The 21,764-nt window shown below is 38.5% G+C and overlaps 1 protein-coding gene across 2 annotated transcripts; it reads right to left on the bottom strand.

Annotated features, from left to right (window-relative positions):
* Window positions 1-1,722: 1,722 nt before the first annotated feature.
* On the bottom strand, window positions 1,723-21,233 carry LOC124168998 (box A-binding factor-like). 2 transcript variants are annotated; one of them, XM_046547451.1, is made up of 6 exons: window positions 20,945-21,233; window positions 20,557-20,709; window positions 20,079-20,473; window positions 18,944-19,532; window positions 13,997-14,435; window positions 1,723-4,258 (listed from the first exon to the last, which is right to left on the bottom strand). In XM_046547451.1, exons 1-6 carry the CDS (start codon window positions 21,077-21,079, stop codon window positions 3,870-3,872), a joined length of 2,100 nt encoding a protein of 699 aa, XP_046403407.1. In that variant the 5' UTR covers window positions 21,080-21,233; the 3' UTR covers window positions 1,723-3,869. The 2 variants fall into 2 exon arrangements, with proteins under 2 accessions (XP_046403407.1, XP_046403417.1); XM_046547461.1 differs by lacking the exon at window positions 20,945-21,233 and adding an exon at window positions 20,796-20,884.
* Between the last annotated feature and the right edge of the window lie 531 nt (window positions 21,234-21,764).

Raw genomic sequence — 21,764 nt, 5'->3', positions numbered from 1 at the left:
TGGTATAGATACGTGGATGATATTTTGTGTGTATGGTCAGGATCGGTGAGGCAACTAGACACCTTCTTGCGTTTTTTGAACTCCTTCGACAAGCGTATAAAATTTACAATGGAAAAGGAAACGAACCAAGCCATCAATTTCCTGGACTTGACTATTTCCAAAGATTCTCGAAAATTGAATTTTTCTATTTTCAGGAAAGACTGCTACACGGACCAAGTTATCCATGCGACATCCCGACATCATTTTTTGCAAAAACTGTCGGCCTTCCATGCCATGCTCCACCATCTACTAACGATTCCGATGTCGCCTATTAATATTGAAAAAGAACTTAACGTAATAAAAAGAATAGCCATCAATAACGGTTAAAAAAGTGAATTGATTGATAAACTTTATCAGGGAAAAAATACAGAAAATTACGATAAAAACCATCTACGGGACCCCTCCACCAAGGGATAGTGCAGATAAATAGAGGAAATTTGTCCCTCCTTACCACCAAGTCTCTCCCAAGGAACGACATCAGACCTGCGTTTTATAACAACTACAATTTAAGGAGTTTTTTCTCCAGATCCAAGGATGTGATCCCAGAATTGGAAAAGAGTGGTGTTTACAGACTTAAGTGTGAATGTTCCGCTGTGTATATTGGACAAACTGGCCGTAAATTCAAGGAAAGACTGAAAGAGCACTTAGCCTGTTTTAAGCATAATAATACAAACTCTAACTTTGCAAAACACTTGCTAGACACAGGCCACAACAGTGATTTTTCTTTAGAAATTTTGCATCGTGAAGCTAAAGGCCCTAGGCTGGACACTCTTGAACAAGTGGAAATTTTAAAATCTGTGAAATCAAATTGTGATATTGTTAATGACCTCCTCTATGTTTCCCGCTCTCCTCTCCTCAACCTCTCCCTCCTCCATTAACCCCATACCTCACACATTATGGGTTTCCCTTCCCCTCTCCTTCAACAGTCACCCTCACCTCCGCTGATGCTACTTGGGAAAATTTGCATTCTGCTAATAGCCTTTTGTATTCTTCCCGCTCTCCCCTACCTCTCCCTCTTTTGCCCATCTTTCACTACAGTTAGTCAGCTTGCATGCATCAGCTCCACCTACCTCCCTATCCTCCCACTCCCCCTTGGTTTTACGACCAGGGGAAGACCCATCCCCTCCCCTTCCACCCTCCTAACCCCCCCCCAAGTCTACAGTCACCCCCCCACTCGCTCTGGCTGTATGTAAGGTATTTAAGGATGTTGAACCACTGTACATGTCGCTTGAGAATGACGCGGAGCGTCGAAACCATGGTCGTGTAATTATAAATATATTCTGTGGAAAAACAAAGTTTAAATTTTTTATTCATCAAGACGTGTATACCTATTTTGAATTACAACTTTAATAGTATATTATTTCTATCTACAAGGCAAAATGTCTAGCTCCTGATGACCAAGGGAAACTCAAACACTTGAGGCCTATGTATTACTTTTCTGCAGCAAATCTCCATCAATACTAATAAAATCCCAATTTTTAAATAAGTATTTGATGAAGTTCTGATTCCCCATTCCCTTAGTTTTAGTGAAATTTCACTAGTAATGTGAGAAAAAATTTCCCATTTAACTCCAAACAAAATATATAAAATAGTGATAGCCCAAGGCACTTTCTTTTCATAGAAGAAAACAGCTCAGTGGTGTTAGAACTATTCTTCGGTAAACACTAGAGATTAATACAGGAATAAAATTATGCTGTGGATTTATTGCATTAGATCACAAAAATAAAAAATGAGGCATGTGCCTGAAGCCATATCATTAAAATTACAGTAAGGAGTTGTAGACATAAATTGCACGAGGAATGGTCAACTTCTTCACAGTTTAGACAAAAAATACCTATGTAATTCATTTCAAATTTGAACTTTTCATGTACCTATCTGAACAATTAATGGCAAGGGATTGCATTTGAAGGGCATGATTAGAACTAAATACGAACCTGATGCATCAATCAATCCTTGTCCTTCCATTCATCAAAAGATCACACGCACACTAAATTAACTCAGCGGTCACACAATCTGCTTTTAAAACCACGTGAAGAAGACATGAATTCATGAAGAATGATGATCACTGTCTTTTTACCTATACAAAGCAATAATTTTGTAGAATATTCATAGGGAATGAAAAATTAATAAATTTTCAATAATTGGTAAAAGTTATCCTTCGGGAAAAATATTTAAAAATTTATTGAAATGCATTTCTGTAGCCAAAACCAACAATTTCAAGATATTAAAAATCTAAAATTTTTTAATTACTACACTAAAACTTTCATATAATTTATTTTGCACAAAATTCTTAAATTTTTTCACTCAACATAATGCTTACATGAAATGACTATAGGAAACCCCAGAATATTTGGTAACTAGTCATCAATACAATAGGTCCTGGTTTAAAAGTAGAAAAGCCATTTATATTTCGTGTAAAATCATTTACATTATAATATTATAATTATTAGTGTCACAGCAAAAAATACTGTGAGATAAAAATATTTTCACACCCTCTTAAATAAACCAATACTGCTTAAGGCTCCTAGAATTAAAGGCATGACGCACACACATGCATACAAACACACTCACTATCTAGTATTAGAGCAGAAATGGCAGTCAGCTTTATCACCGTTTTACGTTGTCATCAGACACCCTAGAGTAAAAATTTTGTAAGCCACATGAGGTGCAATGGTACTTACATGATTAACAACACCCATGTAAAATAATAGGGCAAGTCCATCACAATTTTTAGGCAGGATAGAGGACAGAGGTACAAGGATAAAGCTATTAATAGCTTCAACAAGAAGCATTTATGGGGTCCAAGATGTTAATGATAGCAAAAACGCATTTCACCAACAATTTCTGACAATGCTTCCACTGAATCCCTTTCATGACATGTGTCCATTATAGACTTATAAGAATCATAATCCAAGAATAAATAACAGTTATAGATAAATAAATTAAAGAGTTTGTTACACATTGAGTGTACATAGATTAAAAAATGGCATATAAGGCAAGTTTTTTTCACAAGTAATAAGGCAACATATCACTATGTTTAAACATAAGTCACATTATAAAATGCTATTACAAAGTTGGTACCACCATTTACTCATTTTATTTGCTTCCCTTGAACCCCTGAATTTCCACAAGTATTTGCAAATTCACAAAAATTCATTTTTCATCCCACCAAATTAAGCCCAACAAGCATTCATAGTTTTAGTTAAGTGCACTCAGTGTATGTATATATTACTACAAAATGTTTTTCAAAAAATCATAAATAATCTCAGTTCTTTCAAGAATCTATTCTCTCAAAAAATATCTCAATTGGGCACATATATAAAAGTTACACTTATTCACCTACCAACCATTTATCTGGTCCAGTGCATTATGAATTTAAAAAATAATTTAGTAAATTGCCAACTAGAATAATCTAGTCAGTGAGAGCAACAGAACAAAAAGAGAGTACATGTATTTAGAGACATTTCACAGAAGTGAAGTTAACGAAAATGATCATAAATATAAACAAGACAGTCAAAATATCATATGACCAAAAATATGAGACCATAATTCTTTCCACAAAGAATGAGATATTTTCATGGCCAAAAAGGCCTTGAGTATTAAAATATCTATGAGTAATAAAATGAGTAACACAGGCAAAATGAAAATCACTCAATATCTAAATATTAAAAAAATAAAATACTGTACACTCCCAATCCCATGGCAAGAGCCTACACTGGTTGTACTCTATAAGACCCCAACAACAAACTCCAGCATTTCATCTTCCACTCCTTTCTGAGGAAAAATGCTAAAACCTATCCTCATTTCAATTTCCAATTTTAACTTCCTTTTCACTGAGAGCCTGAAGCCAAATTTAAAGGAGCGTCAACAACCTCAGTCAGTTCATCCTTTATCTCATGTTCATCTAATCCTTCATCTCGATCTGGTGTCATGGCATTCATTGAATCATCTTCTGCTTGCTCTAACTTAACATTTAAAGCCTTGCACTCTAATGAAGCAGGAGTAGAACTAGAGGAAGACTTTGGACAAGAAGTCGGTGAAGTAGGCGATGATGATGCACGTGAAAGACTACAATCAACCACTGGCTTGTGGTTTAAGCAATTAGCTAGCTTTGGTACTGCTTCAAGGGATTTTCCAAATTTATCTGATGAGGCACTAGGTTGAGAAGAATGGGTTGCACCCACTCCTGATCTTGCATTCACGCTCTCAGCAAGAACTCCTGAAAAAAAAAATGATCGTGAATAAGTTCAGAGGTAAAATTATAATACATAAATGATTGATGATGAGGGCTGAATACACATTAGGGGCCACAGTAATGATTATAGGAAGTCCATAAATGTTAGTGTAAATAAAAGTTTTGCAGGAATGCACAATCAATGGCTGATATTATACTCAATGCCTTATCAAGTTTACATAAATAAAGGGGAGATGGGGATCCATTGCTTGAAGAAATTGGAGGGAGGGTTGTATTAGCTAAATGGCTTCTTACTGCACAATATGAAATACAAACTTCAATTGCTATAAAAGTTCTTTCTCTTTATACTTGCCCAAATTACAAAATAAATCGCTGACTAACTGCGCATAAAGGGGACAGTCTCACAGCAGAGAGCCCAGTCGAGAGGCTGGGGTGTGGTACCTGGAGTAAAACTGTTCGCTATCTGCACATTAACACATTAAATGTGGAACATTTTTTACACAGAGTCATGAAAGATGGATGAATTTTTCTGTCTGCTTATAAAATGCTCTCTAAGAGAAGCAAATACACAACCCCCAAGGTTCTTGAAAATGCAGCCTGGATGCGCACTCGCATCTGTACGAGTGAAAATGTACATAATAGCACATACAATAACACAGAAATAATAATTTATTGCGTAATTGGAACAAGGATAGAGAGCAAGCTCTCACAAGTTTATACTTCATGATATGCATAAATGTTTAATAAACAATACCAATATGTAGAGGTCCGTGAAAGTGGTTATATTTTTTGCTAAAATTCGTTTTAAAACCATGTGATTTCGGTGTTATAGAAAATCTTGGCGGTGTTATTACAATGCTACAATTTTTCCATGTTTATAGGCATTTTATTATTTTATGGTACACATTTCATGAATACTTACACTTTTATTAAGCATTTTACATAACATTTAACACAGTTTCGACTGTACAAAATTTCTGATAAAATTAAATGAAGGAAATGGTCATTATATTGGTCCAAGGCAATTGGCCAATGGACATTATATTGGTCCAAGGCATATGAATAGTTCAAGTATGTAGTCTTGGCGAATATGATTGGCAAACGGCAAATCCCCACTACCTAATTTGCGCATACTTTGAAAGCCATTCCAGAATTTTTGGACTGTCAAGTTTTTCTACACCAGTGGTCTCCAATTTACTAGGCCACATTCCAATTTCTGAATCGCCCTACGGGCCGGATAGCAAATTTGCTGATGACTGAAGTATTCAATACCAACGTCTACTGAAGAATCCAGTGGCATATTTGTTATTTATGAACAGTTGAAGGCAACTTTGATGTGCAGTACAGCGCTGTAATGCTCCTAGCGGCGTCTCTCATAGTTAAACAAGCGAGAATCGCACGCTACTTGTAACGAGTGTGCAGGCCGGATGAAAGCCCTCCACAGGCCGTATTTTGGAGACCCCTGCTCTACACTAAATGAAGCCTTTAAAAATGCTTCAGTAGTAGCAACAATAACCTCCTCCTTCGCTTTCTTTGACTGAGTGACTGTGTGCTCAAACGATAGCTGTCGTTTTGCGGGTCCCCTTTCTTTCGCACCTTTATGTGTATTGCTACTGATGTGCTTTAACAACATGTCACATCTTTCAAATTCAAATCTTTTATCGCAAACTTTGCACAGTAATAATGTCTTTCACATAAAATCCTTTTGAGTTGAATTCACTTGCTCTGGTATCACTAGCTTTTGGCATTTTAAAATTCCTTTCCTTCGTTCGATATTTAAATCTGGAACCACGATAAAAAACACAGTCCAAGCGCAAACAACAATCACTCATGATGGTGTTTTCAAACTTGAGTGCTGGGCTGCTACAGTATAACCATGGTACTGTATAATTTACAAATTGGCTGAAATGTTTCATGTCGAGGGTTCCCTTATGATACCCCTCACCCAGGTGTTGAGGGGAGGTAGGACAGCAGCTAGATGCAACAAAATCGCTTAGTTTTGATTACAGCTGTTGTCAATCGGTCAGGAAAGGCAGTGAATGAAGCACACATAACTAAAAATAATCGGATTCAAAGAAACTTGAAAAATTATTTCCCATTTATCAATCCTGAAACATCTAGAATGAGATGCTTTCTCACCTGAAGAATTAGATATTAGATTTTGCCAATGTCAAAATGATTTTTGTTTGTATTGAAGCTCAGTAGAGAGCTGAATATCCAACGATCCGTCCTCTAATAAGGAGAACCCCCTCTCCTCCTATCCTTTCTGTTCCTTCCTTCCCTTCCCCCAACTGCTAGCGCTTTCTGCTTTCAAATAATCAAACTTGCCTATGGATGTCTTTAAACAAATTGAATCGCACAGTTGACTGCATGGCGCCGTCGTCACCACAGTGCCCCACGGCGCCCATTTCAATCCAGCCCGGTGGTGTGCCGACTATGGTGTGAAATACAGGCAGTGTTACGTTCGCTTTCTGACAAAATGACTTTTCGCCGGCCGCTGCTCATGTCACGATGCCGTAAAATTCAGGCCGCTTTCAGAAGAGACAACTCTCTGCCGCGCTGTGGGCCGTGCCGTGAACGGCGTCCCGTTCCCAGCCGTGTTTAAGTCAACAGAATTGTTACATTAGACCCACACTCAAGGTTTTCTTGCAATAAGTTATCCAATAACGCTGTCCAATGCGTCGCGGTGAGTCACCGGAATTACTTCTCGGCATTGATGCATACCAGGCTCGTGAGTTTGTATTTCCGCTCTCACGCGGCCGCATTAAATTTCTTTCAGCACATTTTTTAATTCAAAATATCTAATTATTCAGGTGAGAAAGCGCCTCATTCTACATATTTCAGGATACATGGGAATCAAAGAGAGAAGCTGAGATAAATTTCACGGCAAGTTCTGGGAGTAAATCACTACAGTGTGCGATATTATACCGATACTTCATGCACGAGACCAAACAAGCTAATTTTTCCTTAGAAATACTAACAATTTTTACGTAATGAGATAGAGCAAATGAACCTCAGTAGCGTTAAATAATGAAGTCTTAGGCTATAATAGATTGTGACTCATTAGATCTGATTTTTTCGTTAATTCACCTAAAATCGCAAAAAAACGTGGAAATTTGATTTTTATTCACCGATTTCCACTTCAAAGGCCACAAGCCACACTGCTGTATATAGAATAAGGAGATAGCAAAACTGGTAGAAAAAGGATGACAAAAATGACAGCGATCCCGGAAATTGACCTCTGAAAGCTGTCACCATGGTCCCTGAAAAGCCATCGCAAGAGGGTCATTCCAAAAATTATCATCGAGAACATTTTCAAAATGAATCCCATCCAACCAAACAAAGGTTCGCACTCTACCTAAATGATGAAATTCACAGTTTTTTCCAGGTTTTCACGGTTTTTTCTAAGTTTTCAAGGTTTTTTTCAGGTTTTCACGGTCTCAATGTCGTCAAATTCATAGTCCGTTTATAAGTGAAAAATAGGACAATCACCGGCCGTATATTAACTAAAAATTAACATACGCAACATAAGCCATACGTACGAGACATATAATGTAAACGCAGCAATGAAAAGTGATATCTGTTATGACGTCAACGCTTGGAAAATTCAGGGCCAACATAAGGCCCAACGCAACCGCGCTCTTGCCCGGACGCCGAATACCATGACCTTTATTATGCGAATGCCCTTAGGACCTCCTTCCGTCTGAACACTGGAAGTCCTTTTTTAATTCCTCGCGCCTCCGAGAGATTGTTTTTTGTGCACGTTGTTATTACTGCACAGTAACCAAATTTTCCTTACCCAATCTTTCTGAGATCGCCGAAAATATTTATTAAAATTGTTTATAGAATGTAATAAATCAAAAAATCAATTTCATATAATTACAGTGGAACCTCGATCTATCGTTTTTCAGGGGGATGGACGAAAAAAACGATGAATGCGGGAATGTTTGGATAGGTTGCCTATTTCCAAGGAAACACAGGATTTTGGCGAGTAATTATGATATTTGTCAAAGGATTCAAAGAAGATTTTAGCCAATTACAGGAATACTAGTACTTCATCGAGACACTTAGGCCATATTGTTGATTCGAATAATATCTCTTTCAAATATCCTAAAGGAGCACGCCACCTCACTAAAAATATTTGCTCTCCACTCGGCATTAACCCTGCTATTATGGATTTCTCTCGGATGTAAAAATCCATGAAACGCCATTTCCAGTACACGTATTCATGAGAGCAATGTGCATGTTATGCCTAAAACAACCGCTTTCGCCGGCACAGTTATGGGTTTTGTGAGATGGATCATATAGGCCAAAAATAGTCAATTATTTGTAATGTTCCTGTCTAATAAATATATTTTTCGTGTAATTTAGGCCATGTGTAAAGCGTGAACTATGTTGCGTTAATCGTCAGCGGCACGCCCGCCTGAGCCTCGGCTTCATCCCACTTCTTGTTTTCACCACGTAGCTCGCTCTACCCCCACCCCTCCCGTCATGTGCTAGCGGACAGCCCGAGGGGTTCTCCAATGTTCATGTGCTTCTATCTCGGATGATTTTCTTCATATTCAATTATTTTCAGTCCATCTTTTGAAGTACTCACTTGTTTTTTCGGAGGGGCGATGGTCCGAAAATGGATAAAAATAAAACTAAAAAAATGAAACCTTACTTTATTAAACCCACACGAAAAACAGTCGCTAGTTTGAAGTCAACCCACCCTGGAAAGTATGGAACCACTCGTGCGAGGTGAAGTTCGGAACTGATGCTATCGTGTACGCCTTACGCAGAACATACCGTAAGTTGGGGCGTGTTCGGACATGCGGGGCGAGTTCGGACGATCGCGCCGGCCCATACTTACATTGTGTTTTCTTCCGAAAGTCACATCGTTATACAGTGAAATCATGTCTCCCAGATGGATAATGATACAATGTAGCATATTGCGTATAAATGCAGCGGATCTGATGCTCCTTGCCGTAGTCAAACCGATTAGTTTGCGGTGCAACAGTTTGGTGGAACTTCGTATCGCCGAAAAGAAACTACTTTGCTGTTTGGTAAGTGCTTCCGATTTTCATGAGATTAATTACCTTTTTAAGCTGCATATCTTCACATAACATGCAAAAAATTTCATTTAAATATCATGAATATTGTATTTACTAGAACGCTTTATTCAAATTCATGCAGCTCGCGGGCGAAATGGTGAGAAACTACTTAAGGGTGATTGGAGGCCTGCGCTTGCGCGTGCATGATGAGCGGCAACTTGAAAAGGCAATTGAGACTGTAAAATGTGGACGCATGACGCTACGCACTGCGTGCAAAGAATTTGGAGTCCCAAAGTCAACAGTCCACGATAGACTTAAAGGAAATCACCCGAAAAAGTCTGAGGGACAAACGGTGCTATCACCCAAAGAAGAGGACCAGCTAACCCAAGGGATTCTGAAATGGGCAGAGTGGGGGATTCCTTTACGTCCCATTGACCTCCAGTTTGTGGTAAAGGATTATTTAAATAGGGTGGGACGGAATGAAAAAAAGTTTAAAGATAACTGCCCGGGAATGGAATGGGTGCGGGGTTTCATGGCGAGACGGAGAGAACTTACAGTGCGACTCGGTGAAAACATAAAAAGGGTCCGTGCATCAGTGACCAGAGAAGTGCTTCTAAATTATTTTAAAAATTTGGAAGTGGTTTTGGATGGTGTTCCTCCAGAAAACATCGTTAATTACGACGAAACGAATTTTAGTGATGATCCTGGAAAATCTCGTGTGATTGTTAGGAGGGGAGAGAAACACCCATCAGTCATCAAGGACACTAGCAAAACAAGTGTTTCCGTGATGATCGCAGCATCAGCAAGCGGAGAATTGCTTCCACCGTACACAGTGTACAAAGCTGTACACTTATATCCAACTTTGGTAGAAGGTGGAATTGAAGGATCAAGGTTTAACCGAAATAGCAGCGGATGGTTTGACATTGCATCCTTCGAAGACTGGTTCACTACAACGTGCGTGCCTTTTTCAAAAAGAGGCAGGGGCCAAAAGTTTTGATAGGAGACAATCTTTCCAGTCACCTCTCCTTAGAGATAATTAGACTGTGCGAAGTGATGGGAATAAATTTTGTAACGCTCCCTCCTAATGCGACCCATTTATGCCAGCCTCTCGACCTTGCTTTTTTTAGGCCACTTAAAATCGCATGGCGCAAATGTCTTGATGGGTGGAAGCGTAAAAATCATGGAGTTCTTCCAAAAAGTGAGTTTCCGAGATTATTGAAATCTGCCTTCGACTCAATTGGACCATCCCTGTCTGGCAACGTTCGTGCTGGATTTAGAGCTGCAGGAATGTTTCCATTCAACAAAAGTCGAGTAATAATTAAAGTTCCTTCTTTAAATCCGGAGGAAAATTCGGTCGATTCCGCCGGAGGCATCGCATGGTCAGATGCATTTTTGCAATGGTTTGCATTATCTCGTGTAGAATTAAATGTAGAAAAAAAACCAAGGGGGAAAAGGCTTCATGTTCATCCGGGGAAAAGTGTTAGCGCTGAGTGCATGGATGGTTCATTAGTTGAAGAAATGGAAGGAGTTTCATCGGGGGGGAATTCATCTGCGGGTGCGTCTTTTTCTTCGGCCTCGGAAAATAATAATATTTCTAAGGAAAGTCATTTTGAAATTCTCGGCTCTATTCCTAAAAATTCATTCCTCTTGATTAAGTTTGAGACGGATAAGCGTGACAGGTTTTTTGTGGGAAAAGTTGTAGAAGTCTGTTCCAATGAACGAATCAGAGTGCAGTTCCTTCGGAAAAAAACCACAGTGAAGGAGACATATTTCTGTTTCCCAGACGTTGAGGATGAGTCTATAATTTGCAGAGCGCAAATTGTTCGTCAGCTGGCTGCGCCGAGGGACTTGCGAAGGGGCCGCTTCGTTTTTAGTGGGTTAACTGACATTGATGCTGTTGAATAATTCTTGCGCTCATAAATGGTATTATAAAGATGTTATATGTCTTCTTTTTACATTTTAACTAGTGTCAAAGTTCCTAAAGTATCCAATTCCTAAAGTGTCAAAGTTGCGTCATTGCTAAAAGATCGAGCTCTTTTGTTAGAATTGGGATAATAAATGAAGAGATTATTTTGTTGTTTGTTTTTAAATTGTATCAATAAAAATGTGACGTCAAGCTGATTTATTTTGTAATATATCATTTTTATGCGTTCCCGTTTTCATCAACATCTCTTTCCAAACCTGCGAAATCTTACGCCCCCGCCGGCCTAATTTAGACGTTAAATTAGTAAAAATTTTACCATTAAGCAAATTTTTTGGATGCATTAATAAATTATGCATTCCATTTTATGACTAGAATTAAAATCTAAAAATAGGTGTAACTAGGTAACAACCACCTATGCAGCACTCGTAACATTTTTTGATCTCTACATTTTTCCGATAGAAACAAGAAACTAAAAGTACGTTTTAAGTCCTGTAACAAAAGGAAAATATTTATTCATTGTTATTATTGATATAAGAACACTTTTTAATGAATAAATGATCTCCTATTGTCACAAAAAATTATTACTATGAACGAAAACATCATTATCTTGCGCGTGTCCGAACTCGCCCCACTCCGTGAGGCATGTTTGAATAAAGTTATTGAATATTTTTTGTAGGTAAAAATAAAGCTACATCAATTTATTTTTAACATGAAGTTTTCAAAGGTTAATACATTATTAAGTTCGATTTTCACGACTTTCGGTAAATATTTCGATGCAGGAATAATCATTATTTATAAAAAAGTGTCCAAACTCGCCCCAACTTACGGTACTGCAGAGAGTGAAGCATAAACATGACTGCGCCATGAAATTTTTTGTTCTAAAGAGAAGGCAACTTACACATTCTTTTCTAATTATCGTAGCGCCAGATGAGTAGATGAATCCGGATTGTTAGTAGGGAGAAACAAAATATCTTGAGAAGATATCCCTTCCTCAGTAACTCTTACAACTGAGACTTATAGTATAACTAGTAAATTGATAACTGATAATAACCTGATATCCTGTTTTCGGAAAAATGCCACATTAACTGCCGAGAAGCTCAGCTACGAGGATATCGAGTTTCGCCAGAAATCTTCATTGCATTTTTCCAACTATTTTCTTGTTTTAAATGCTTACATAACGTTAGAAATCCATCGTGTTTCGTCTCATTCTTTTTAGAATTATGTGCACTTTAAAAATATTTCAATCTAATAAAAGTATAATGCCAATTGCCGAAATTCATTGTTAGACACCTTTTGAGCTAATAGGTGATTCATGCAGCAGTTGACCTCCAGAAACTGGGAACTTTGAAGCACTTACGCTGAAAAAGGTCAGTGGGTGAGAAAAGGGGGGGGCGCGAAACATTTCTATTGTTCTCGTGTAACTTGATATTTTTTTCGAAGCTAAGGTCTTCGTAATTCGATCACTGCGCGAGCTGAGACCTTTTTTTTTATTTCGGAGAAGAGGAAAGCTTCAGAAGGCAAGTTCTGAGTGGAGGGGGATAGTGTATTTTGGGAAATGCACTAATGTAACTATCCCACGGCACTCAGCTTCTCCCCATAGTAATTCAATCTCCTGGGGGTGTCTGTTGTTATTAGCCACAAACAAATCTTTGTAAACAATGTCTCATTTTCGTTAAACAATGGATGCGGGAAAATTATACGACGGGACTGCGATCTTTAAACGATCCAAACGAGGTGAGCGTAGTCTATTGAGAGCTATTGCCATAAATCGAATGCCTATTTGCCGTAGTAATGTTTCCTTAAGTAAAATTCCAATGGCAAACTCATATTTCTAAGCATATGGCATGTGCCCTAATTTCGTGTGGGAACCGAACTTCGAGTTACAAATCAGATAATTTTCGTAAATGGTTCATTCTGGGTCCATTAGAAATGCAAATTATTTCATTCGTCCTTTTTCGAATACAAGTCCATCCCAAGCTATCACTGAAATTGAAACGCTTAGACAAAATAACTGACTTCCTCCATTAAAATGGAAAATATCGGTCAATGTGTCGTAATATAGTACGGACCAATTACTACATTTCGAATATTCGTGTGTAGAGAAATGCGTAGACTAAGAGTCTGCATGTGCCTGACCATGCACCATAATTAACATATCAAATTTCATCTGTAAATCGCAGTATTATTGTCAAGATAGAGATATTTTTAAGGTTTCATGGCAAAATTCACGGCATTTTCCAGGTTTTTTCACGGTGGACGAAATTCACGGCTTATTCATGGTTTTCACCATTGAGTGCGAACTCTGTAAGATTTTTATGAATTTTTGTCAAGTGACCAATATCTCCATTTAAATAACACATGTAAATTAGCTCCCCTCTCACCGTCATAGTTTGAAAGATATGAAGAGTCAAAATGTGCGACGTTTGCTGATGTGGAGGCATTGGGATTCAGAGACCTTTTTACCACACAAGATAAAAATTCATAACCAAGTAGCTGATAAACATATCACTACAAAATTTTTACCTCTGATATATAAAAGAACATTTTACATTTCACAGAAATGTTTTCTATGACATACATCCATTGCATCGCTCAAAACATAACTTCGTAATATTATAATTACCCAAAGGTAAAGTAGTTAACTCATCCAATTGTTATAATTATAATCAGTTATGAGCTTTAATTGACTGAGAAAAAGAGATGGCTAAGTTTTCACAGCCTGAAGTAAAAACATTTCTGAGCATGAAAAACAAAACATTTGAAAGATTGTTGGCTATAACCAAATAAACATAAAGAAATACTCACTTTCCATAGGTGAAGATATAACTCCTGGAGACTTGGGCATTGACTCCTGAGGCAGCAACCTATAATCCGACGAGGCCAATGTCTGAAGCTCTCTAGTCCTATCATCTTCAGACAGATTGTTGGAATTCAATCCATCAATTTTGGCATGTTTTGAATCAACATTAATCGCTCGATGAGGTCGCTTTTTCTTAGGAGGTGGCCCATCTCCATCCTCAGAGGTATGACTACCTCCAACACTTCCATCTCCGGGTTTAGGCCTTCTACGCCTAGTGTGAATTGTATCACGGCGCATGGTAACTGGACGGTTTACACCATGTAGCTTAAAATATAGGCCACATGCATTACAAACAGTTTCTCCACCATTATTGCGTCTCCAGATTGTGGTAGTCCTGGTACCACAATTACTACAACAAGAATCCATTCTCTTTGAAGCATAGTTCTGAAAAAGGGAGAGAATTGAGACTTCAGCCAAAAATGTATGACCATAATATAGGGGTGACCAGGGCACATTTACATAAATGGAATTAGGTTTATGATTTTTGCATTTTTTTCCTCAAATATAATTTAAAAAAGAAACAGAACTACCAAACAGAGCAATTTCTCACCTACTTTTAGGAGAACTTTTTAGCTTTCATTTATTATCAGTCTTAATAAAAAAATCATTTGTTACCCCACGTGAAGAGGGTAAACTTATCCTGTGTAAGGGCAAAGTTGCATCTGGGGTACATTTATGCATCTAAAAAATTTTTGTTTAGGATATGAAATGGATAAAAGGTCTCTTATATCTGTTTAAATATATGAAAATTTATTTCTTATAAACATTTGTAAGATGATTTGCTTTTATCCTAAGGAGAGAGTGAAAAAGTCACGGGAAATGAAGATGTCCACCCCAATAACTTATGCTTTTTACTTTCTAATTTAGTAACCCCTAATTTTTATACCTTTATATTTCATAAATTAAGTATTTTAGGACAGAAAACAGTCAAGAACAACTATGCTTCAGGCTACTTGAGCATCCCAGAGGTAATAATTGTCATTTGGTACATAAATAATTTTCTAAAATATCATCTCTTCTATCAAATTTTTTTCTTATTCCATATACATATTAATCCAAAATTATTTTCCTTGGAACCCAGCAGCTTTCTACATTTGTGTCAGATTTTCCTATGAACACACAGCCACATGGCTAGAGAAAATAAGAAATAAAATGTCAGCAATTGTATCATATGATAATGGATTTAAAAAAGTACAGTAAAACTTTGATTTTACGCAGTTGGAGGGACCGAAATATGGGCACTGTGTAAAATCAAGAGTTGGTATTGAGGAGGAGTATAGTTTTCAGGATAACACTTGCTCATTATTATTAGAAGGCTTAGCCATAACTATTTCCATACCATAAAATTTCGCTAATATATCACAAAGGCTTTACACCCTGTGGGCATGGGTTCAAGTCCTGGCAGTAGCAGAAACTTATCAGAGATGGCCCTATCCCTACTTGAGTGTAATGTGGAGGGCACTTCAAGTGCACCACTCTGTCCATCAGATGGGAAGTTAAGTCCTGGTCCCTTTTGAGCTTATCATTACAACGTGGCTAATGCCAACATAGGGTACCTATCCCCCAAACCCCTACTTCATGGCGCTAATGACCCCAGCTGTCGGTTACCTCCTTCCAAATAGCATGCCATAGATAATACGGAGCACACAGGACCCGGGATATTCGGATATTCAGATTTTTCCGGTGTTGAGATCACTTTTTTTAAGTGAGCTATTTAAATAACCGCGCAACTACCGTCATGCCCCCAGTGATGAGTAAAAAATGATTAATAGTCCGGAACAATTTTCCCACTTTATAATTTTTACGCATTAAAAAAGTATTTTCCCATGAAATTTTGGCATTAGTAGATTGAATCTACCGGGAATAGCTTCTCTGTCGGCATTCTTCCGCGAATTCAGCGCCGGGACCTTTGACTCACGAGCCATGTGACTCATCTTCACGTAATATTTTGCTTCCCCATATCTGATAACAGCACCGGACACTTTTTGTATTTCGATTTAATGGTACTAAGCCATTCTTGAGTTTAAAGGGACTGCCTTATCACTCACGTCTTGAATTTGACTTCAATGATTACATGACGATTGACGACGCGAGTTATTCTCCGAGGGCATAAACTCCCGTTCCGTTAAAAAAAAACGCTTGCCATCTTACGGAGTTAAGCTAATAGCTATTCAAGTTCCAACCATGTTTAATTTAAACCCACTGACAATGAGATACAGGTTGAGTTAGTTCTGATAAGCACGCCGCGCAAGCAACTTTCCCTCGCCTCCAATCGTCCCACAGATGTGAGGTTAGCCCGCGGAATGAGACAATGCATGCTGCGTTTACCATCGTGTTGAATCACCATCGACTTAAGTCCATACTAGAAGTACGACAATCTTTTTTGGATCACCTCGGAAGCCAAAAGTTTGGCACGGGAGGATTTTTAACGACTCATTTCGCCGTTATATTTCGCTGTGGCGACGGAAAACATAGCGTTGGCAAAATTCTAGAAAACCTTCCGTTAGGGATAGCTCATGGCCCTTATGTAAGGGCCTTGGGATAGCTATTCCGTAGTCTATAATTCCGAATTAACGACCATCTACTGTAATTACCATAAATATGTTATAGACAGCGTCGATCAAATAGTCGAATAATAAACGAAAGGTGATGTTGTTAATATCTCCGGCGATCATTCGTCTTAATCAAAAGTAGTTATGCATACACGGCGATTACCGTGTGTTTTAGGTTTCGATATCCTTCTACGGCGAATTTGAACTAAGAGCGACATTCGCGTTCGTAAAGGAGCCTGAAATATTACTGAGAGGGCACACGGGGAAGCAGTAATTAGATTCGCGATGTTTTTAGTTTCACGCTCAACAGCGCAACGTCATTTCAACCATTCCTGTATTCATTTTTGCAATTCATTGAGACGAAATAATAACCTAACTTTCATATTGCTCCAGTCGGATTTTCAAAAAAAGCCGAAAGACAACGGCGTAAAATCAATATTAGCGGCCTCTTTGGGGCTGGGGTTATGCTGCGCAAAATCGAAAAACTGCGTAAAATCAAGAAAAGATGTAAAATCGAAGTTTCACCATTGCAATTCCCTATGCTTTCCGGCCGGACCTGAGTTTCGCTGCGTAAAAACGAGACTTGATGTAAAATCAAAGTGCGTAAAATCGAAGTTTTACTGTAGATACAAATGCAAAAAAGATATTTTCACTAGCTGGGTCACCTGCACAGCAAATATAGCAAACAAATGGCTGAAAAAGTCCTTTTTAAATTGTATAAGTATCATTTCTCAAATGCAGAGTTTTTGCAAAGAAGCTATTCGCTGTGGTAGCGTTGTTCTGCAAAAATAGGCAGAAATTACAGTAACACAATAAGAATTCAACAAGACTCTAACATCTGATCTTAAAGATTGAGCTTCAGTTACTCAAAGCAGAGGGAGTATCAGTAGACATTGATACCTCCACTTTTACCGCATTGTGGCATTTTTTAGTGTAACCCCACCCCAATGCTTTCTGGTACCCCCCAGAAATTCCTCCGAACTTATCCCGCTAAGGTTTTTCACGCGAAGGATTTTCGTGCAAAAGGCCTTCAACTGAAAGGCTCAGAGATTCTTAAGTCTTGGAACTCTTGTCTTCGAACCAGCCCACCTGGAGATCAGACTTATATAGCTAGTATGGCGGAGGAATACCTACATATGGCAATCTAGGGGAAGTGGGTGCTGAGGCATAAGAATGCAGTTTGGAGTGAGTACTCCACTCCACTTTGTCCTATCATAACTCTCTCTTCCTCCCAGTCCTCGTCCTACTATGTCTTTCCCCTCCTTGAATTCCTATGGCTTGCCTCAACTAGCTATCACACCACTTGGCCATGTCTCCAACCCAGGAGATAGAGGAGAAGAGACCCGGCGGTACGCTGTTCTCCCCCAACCCCTGCTTGGATGACGAGAAGTGTTCCAGAGGTTCCAGTTAACACGGGTGCCTACCGGGAGTTTATACCGATGCATCTAACTTGGATATTGCTGTATTCCTCCCCACTCCTTTGCAAGATTCCCCCCTCCATCTGCCACAGTTCGCGGCTCAGGCAGCCCTCTTGCTCATCAGTGGTCTTCGCATTCACATCGGTCGACTGAGAGAGGGATTTCTTAAAAATTATTTTTGGTGCTGGCAGGCAAACACAGCTTTGAACTTAGCTTAATTCAAAGTAATGGTGATGTTTCTTATGAGATAATTAGTTATCATTGTTGATTTTTGTAATGATTTTGATTTTGAATATTTCTACTTTGAATACATTTTCATTGAACATGACTCGTAATGTGTGACAACTGTTTCTCTGACTGCTGACTATTCTTGTTTTGCGGAGTCTTTCCCTCATCCAGCCAGTGACAGATGATCAGAGTTCCCTGTGTATGAGACTTACATTATGAATCTGCAAGATTTAAACATGTAACACCACAGCATTAGTTTAAGTCAAAGATGCAAAGCCACAGCACACTGGCTCTGTTGATTCAGGCATTATGACATTTTCCATAACGTCATAGACAAGATTCTGACTATCCCCTGGCTAATAATAACCCTGAGATAACTAATGCAAACACATAATTGCTAATAGGTAATGCCATGAAGCACTATACTAACAGTTAGGTATTGGAGTTAAACTGTTTTGGCTACAACCCAGCTATGTTCCAGAAATATTTCCCTGCAACAACATGCATTTTATTCTCCAAATGCCTAGTGCCCTATAGAAGACTCAATTGATTTTGCAAATAAAATGTCAATAATAAAAATCAAATACCCTTCAAATTGATATAACTGATTCCTTACGAGAAAAATATTGCAAAAAAATCCCCGCACAAATTAATTCAGGCATTAACAGATTAAGCAAGATATTAGTACACAAACCTGTCTCTGTTGTTTCACAGCCATCACCCCACACCATGGTGCACCCCTTCGATTAAGTTTGGTGAGGTAAGCGCCCACAGGAACATGGCAAGCAATTTGTGTAGCTACCCTCATTCCTGGATTGGTCTCAGACTCCGAAGCTCCCTCACTGACACCTTCCCTGGGTGATTCATGAATATGTTCCCATTGGCCTCTTTTCCCCAATTCAAGAGGGTGAGCTGCATCTTGTACATACGACTGACCAACATCAGCTGCAAACATTCCTTCTTGCCTGTTAGCTGCAGCCACAGCAGCTGCCGCTAAAAGTGTATTTCGAGTTGCCATCATTTCTGCCATTGCTGTTGCCATTGAAAGGGGTTGAGGTGCATTTGCTCCATGGGACACTGTTGATGCAACTCCAGATGCCCCAAGACGTCGAGATATAAGAGAATGTTGCAATGAAACTTGACCTCTAGATACATTAGCTCCAGCAGCTGCCAAAGCACCCAACTGACGGCATGCAATGAAGGTTCGAAGATCACATGGTTCCCGTGGAAAGTCTTCTTCTGTTTCCTCGATTGGGCTTGAAGCAGATATGTCTGGAGAAGGCCTAGAGTAAATCGGACAACAGCCATTGTGAAAATTACCTAAATATATTTGCACTGCAGGATAAAACTCAACCATCATTATCTTATGATTCTTTCAGAGTGGTTAAGTCCTAAAATGCCACTTTCAAATATGAGATTCTATTAATTAACTCGCCTAGATTATGAACGGCATAAATTTAAAAATTAGAGGCGAGACTCATCTCCAAAAACAACAACTTGACTAACTTCCAAATTTTACCCAAGATGAAAAAACAAATGGACAACAAGATTTTGTGGCCCACATTATATTAGTTTCCATTAAAGGATTTCTAATCCAGCCAAATCTATGTCCATCTTTGACTTTATGGTCAATAACTGACCATGGAGATTTAATGCAACAATTAACGGATAAAGTTTGTTTCCCTGATAAGAAATCGCTAATGTTTATCACTTTCGATATGCAAAATAAAAACGAATACATTCTCAGAAATCACCAATTAACGTATAAATATGAAGATGAACTCCTTGGTGAAAAATGCAAATAATATCGAATAGAATGCCAAACAAACCCTTCACTCCCGGGATGGTCATCCTCTTCATTTTCTTCTTCGCCATCATATCTTTCTCTTTCTAACTTCACTGCATCAAACCCTTCATTATGAGATGACGATTCCTCCACAATATCTCCATCAGCGTGTTCATCAGCACCATCCGATGAATAGTCTCTGGCAGTTTCTTGTTCTAGAATAGAGTCTTCATATGCACCACTATTGCTTCTCTCTTGCTCACTGTTTACACTGTCAGTTCGCACTGGCCGACTCGTGGGTATTTCACTCTCATCTCCATCCTCATCAACACTGGAAGGATGAGCTTCACTAATTTCAGCTGCAGTGACTGCTTCCTCTTCCTTTATCGAATTGCTGCAGTCACTCGTGGTCGGGTCATTCTCCAGCCTCGAATCAAACTAAAAATATCCGTGTCATTCGTAATGTTAGAATATTAACGTACGAATACATTTTGATATCTGATCTATTTCAAGCTACTTACGTGAGAAGGTTGAGGAAACTGCTCAGTATAATTCAAGTACTGCTTAAGAATCATATCAGACTTCCTGGATACTTCTCTGAAGTCGTACAAGACATCAAGTTTGTAAACACACCTATGACAAATCAACCTTGGCAGGAGATCTCGCTCCGATACCTATAAGGACATAGAGATAAGATTAAATCTCCCACAATATACTGGTTTCTTTATATTTATTTTAGGAGGCATTAGGAGGTACCCACATCGAAAACAACAGTAGAAGCGTTAAATGATTATTTCAACTTGTCACAGAAACCACACTGACGTGTCACCAGTAATGCTATCCAACTAGACGCTAAAAAACATACTCCTCCGCATGACAACAATATTTTTAAATTGTTCTGTTACTTACCAATATAGAGAGACACGTCATTATTTTTAGTGGAAAGTTACGCTGAGCTCCGTCATCAAATATAGACAGTTTCACACCATCGCACGATAAACAAAGTCGACAGAGTTCGTAAAATTTGGAGGGAACACTGCACATTTTCACAGCTGGTGGCGAAAAATTTCATCAAATATTACACTTTTAACCAGTTAAGAAGTCATTCACAACCACGGAAGCCACCGCCACTACGTTGACAAGTTCGGCAGACTTTTTTTGTCATCAACACCGCTCATTGTACAGTACGGTGACTAAAGTACAATATACAACATCCGATTGGCCGTAAAGAAAAACGCTACTCAATGCGTCTGCATCTCCAATTGCCAAAAGAGATTTTATGGTATTTTAAAATTTTGTAAATTTAATTATAATTGCCTAATACCATAACTTTATAATTAGATACTTAAAATATAAGTAATTACTAGCTAAGCGTAAAAATAAACGTATCATCAATATCGATTTCAGCGCCTCTATTGAGATAAATTGTTAACAGTTTCATTCTCAGGAACATGAATGGATTCCATGGAAGTCGTGTACGCTGAGTAATCGATTACGTTTTCAAAATTTCCGATTTCCTAGAAACCGAACTTGTCAGATGCTCACTTGTGTCACCGTTTAATTTGTGATTGGTAGCTGTTATTTTTCTCATCCAACAAAGGAAATGTCATTTCGTAAATTTGACCGGAATTTTTATGTTGGAATGATTATCCTTTTGCTATCGTGGTGTATGTGGAAGAATTCGTGTGAAGTATGGTACAGCCACCGTCTTTCCTCCAAAGCATAATTA

The sequence above is a fragment of the Ischnura elegans genome, chromosome 1, assembly GCF_921293095.1.
Source record: "Ischnura elegans chromosome 1, ioIscEleg1.1, whole genome shotgun sequence".
NCBI classification, from domain to species: domain Eukaryota; kingdom Metazoa; phylum Arthropoda; class Insecta; order Odonata; family Coenagrionidae; genus Ischnura; species Ischnura elegans.
Note: the sequence above shows the minus strand (reverse complement) of the source record. Positions and strands in the feature narration are given on the sequence as shown.